At 31.7% G+C, this 1,353-nt stretch overlaps 1 protein-coding gene across 1 annotated transcript; it reads left to right on the forward strand.

The window, feature by feature from the left end:
- Nucleotides 1-123: 123 nt before the first annotated feature.
- Nucleotides 124-1,321, forward strand: LOC105316239 (OTU domain-containing protein 6B-like; the record flags this gene model as incomplete). Its single annotated transcript, XM_011411062.2, has 4 exons — nucleotides 124-172; nucleotides 728-836; nucleotides 1,032-1,093; nucleotides 1,182-1,321. Coding segments are annotated over 4 exons (340 nt in total), but the record flags the coding sequence as incomplete, so codon positions are not given.
- Between the last annotated feature and the right edge of the window lie 32 nt (nucleotides 1,322-1,353).

Below are 1,353 nucleotides of genomic sequence, written 5' to 3' on the forward strand. Positions count from 1 at the left end.
AAAGTTAGACACCTATCATCATACATGATTGTTGCAATAATTTGCCGTGTACATGTACATGTGCATGTATATACATGTACAATGTATGCGTTTCAATTATATAGTCTCTCTTATTATTTATAGTCTTTATTCTGCTGTTAGTGACCAGCTGGAGTTGCTACATGGTAAAAAGGTATCCTATTATATTCCATGCACATAAATGTATATGTATATTTATACAGTTTAATTACTAATTTTATTAATGTTTAATCTGTGTGTGCTCAATAGCACATGGCTAATTCAGTCAAATTTGCATTTTATTAATTTTTAAAGTTGCTCCAAAATCCGGCAAAATATATTCCATACACATGAATGTATATGTACATTTGTACAGTATAGTTTTGGGGAAATATAATGTAATATTTAATAAGTCTGCTGTTTCATTTATGTGTGCATAATAGCAGGTATCAATTTTGCATTTTACAAATTTTAAAGTTGCTTGAAAACCGGGCCAATTTTCCCTGTACTATAGTACAGTGTTTGACCAAAATTTTGCCAAAAATGACAAATAGAAAATTCTCCATTTTTATAATTTTTATCTGATACAATTACATGTACTTATGTTGTGTAGAGAGTTTGAATTGGTTCCATTCAAATTTAATTTTTTATGAATTAAAAGTTGACCCAAAATACTATGCAAGCACGTTATAGTTCTTAGAAATGGCTTTGAGACACTCTCCATTTTTAGATCAGTGTAGAAAGACTAAGAGGAGAATGTGGTAGCCATATTGAAGCTAATACTGAACTCTTCATGTCATTTATAACTAATCCTGACACTGGAGACGCCTGTACTCCAGGTAAGGGAGAGAAGGAGGAAGAGAGAGAGAGAGAGGTGGAGGGAGGAGAGAAGGAAAGAGAGAGCATAAATATGCATGCAAATAAAAAGAATAGTGGATGGGAAAAAGAGTGAGAGAGAGGGGGGAGGGAGAGAGAAAGAAAAGATTAAAACAGTTAGCAAAATTTATGTCTTAAATTTTATTTAATTTATGTAGAATATTTTCATTCGTATTGCACTGAAATAAAGGAAACCGCTGCTTGGGGAGGAGAAGCAGAGGTAATTAATGTAGTACATGTACATGTACACTAAAAATTTAATTTTATAATTTAAATTTAATGATGTTTTTATTTATGTACATGTCCAGTTAGTTGCTTTGTCTCAAATTTACAAACTGCCCATTGTAATATACCAATCTGAAGCTCCTGCACTGTTTATTGGGGATGGAGATAAATCAGAAAAAACAGAATCTTTAAAATTATCGTAAGTTGTGTTACATGTACATGTACACATGTACATGCAATGTAACATGTAATGTG

The sequence above is a fragment of the Amphimedon queenslandica genome, unplaced genomic scaffold, assembly GCF_000090795.2.
Source record: "Amphimedon queenslandica unplaced genomic scaffold, v1.1 AMPQUscaffold_2929_Cont25071, whole genome shotgun sequence".
In the NCBI taxonomy this organism is placed as follows: Eukaryota; Metazoa; Porifera; class Demospongiae; order Haplosclerida; family Niphatidae; genus Amphimedon; species Amphimedon queenslandica.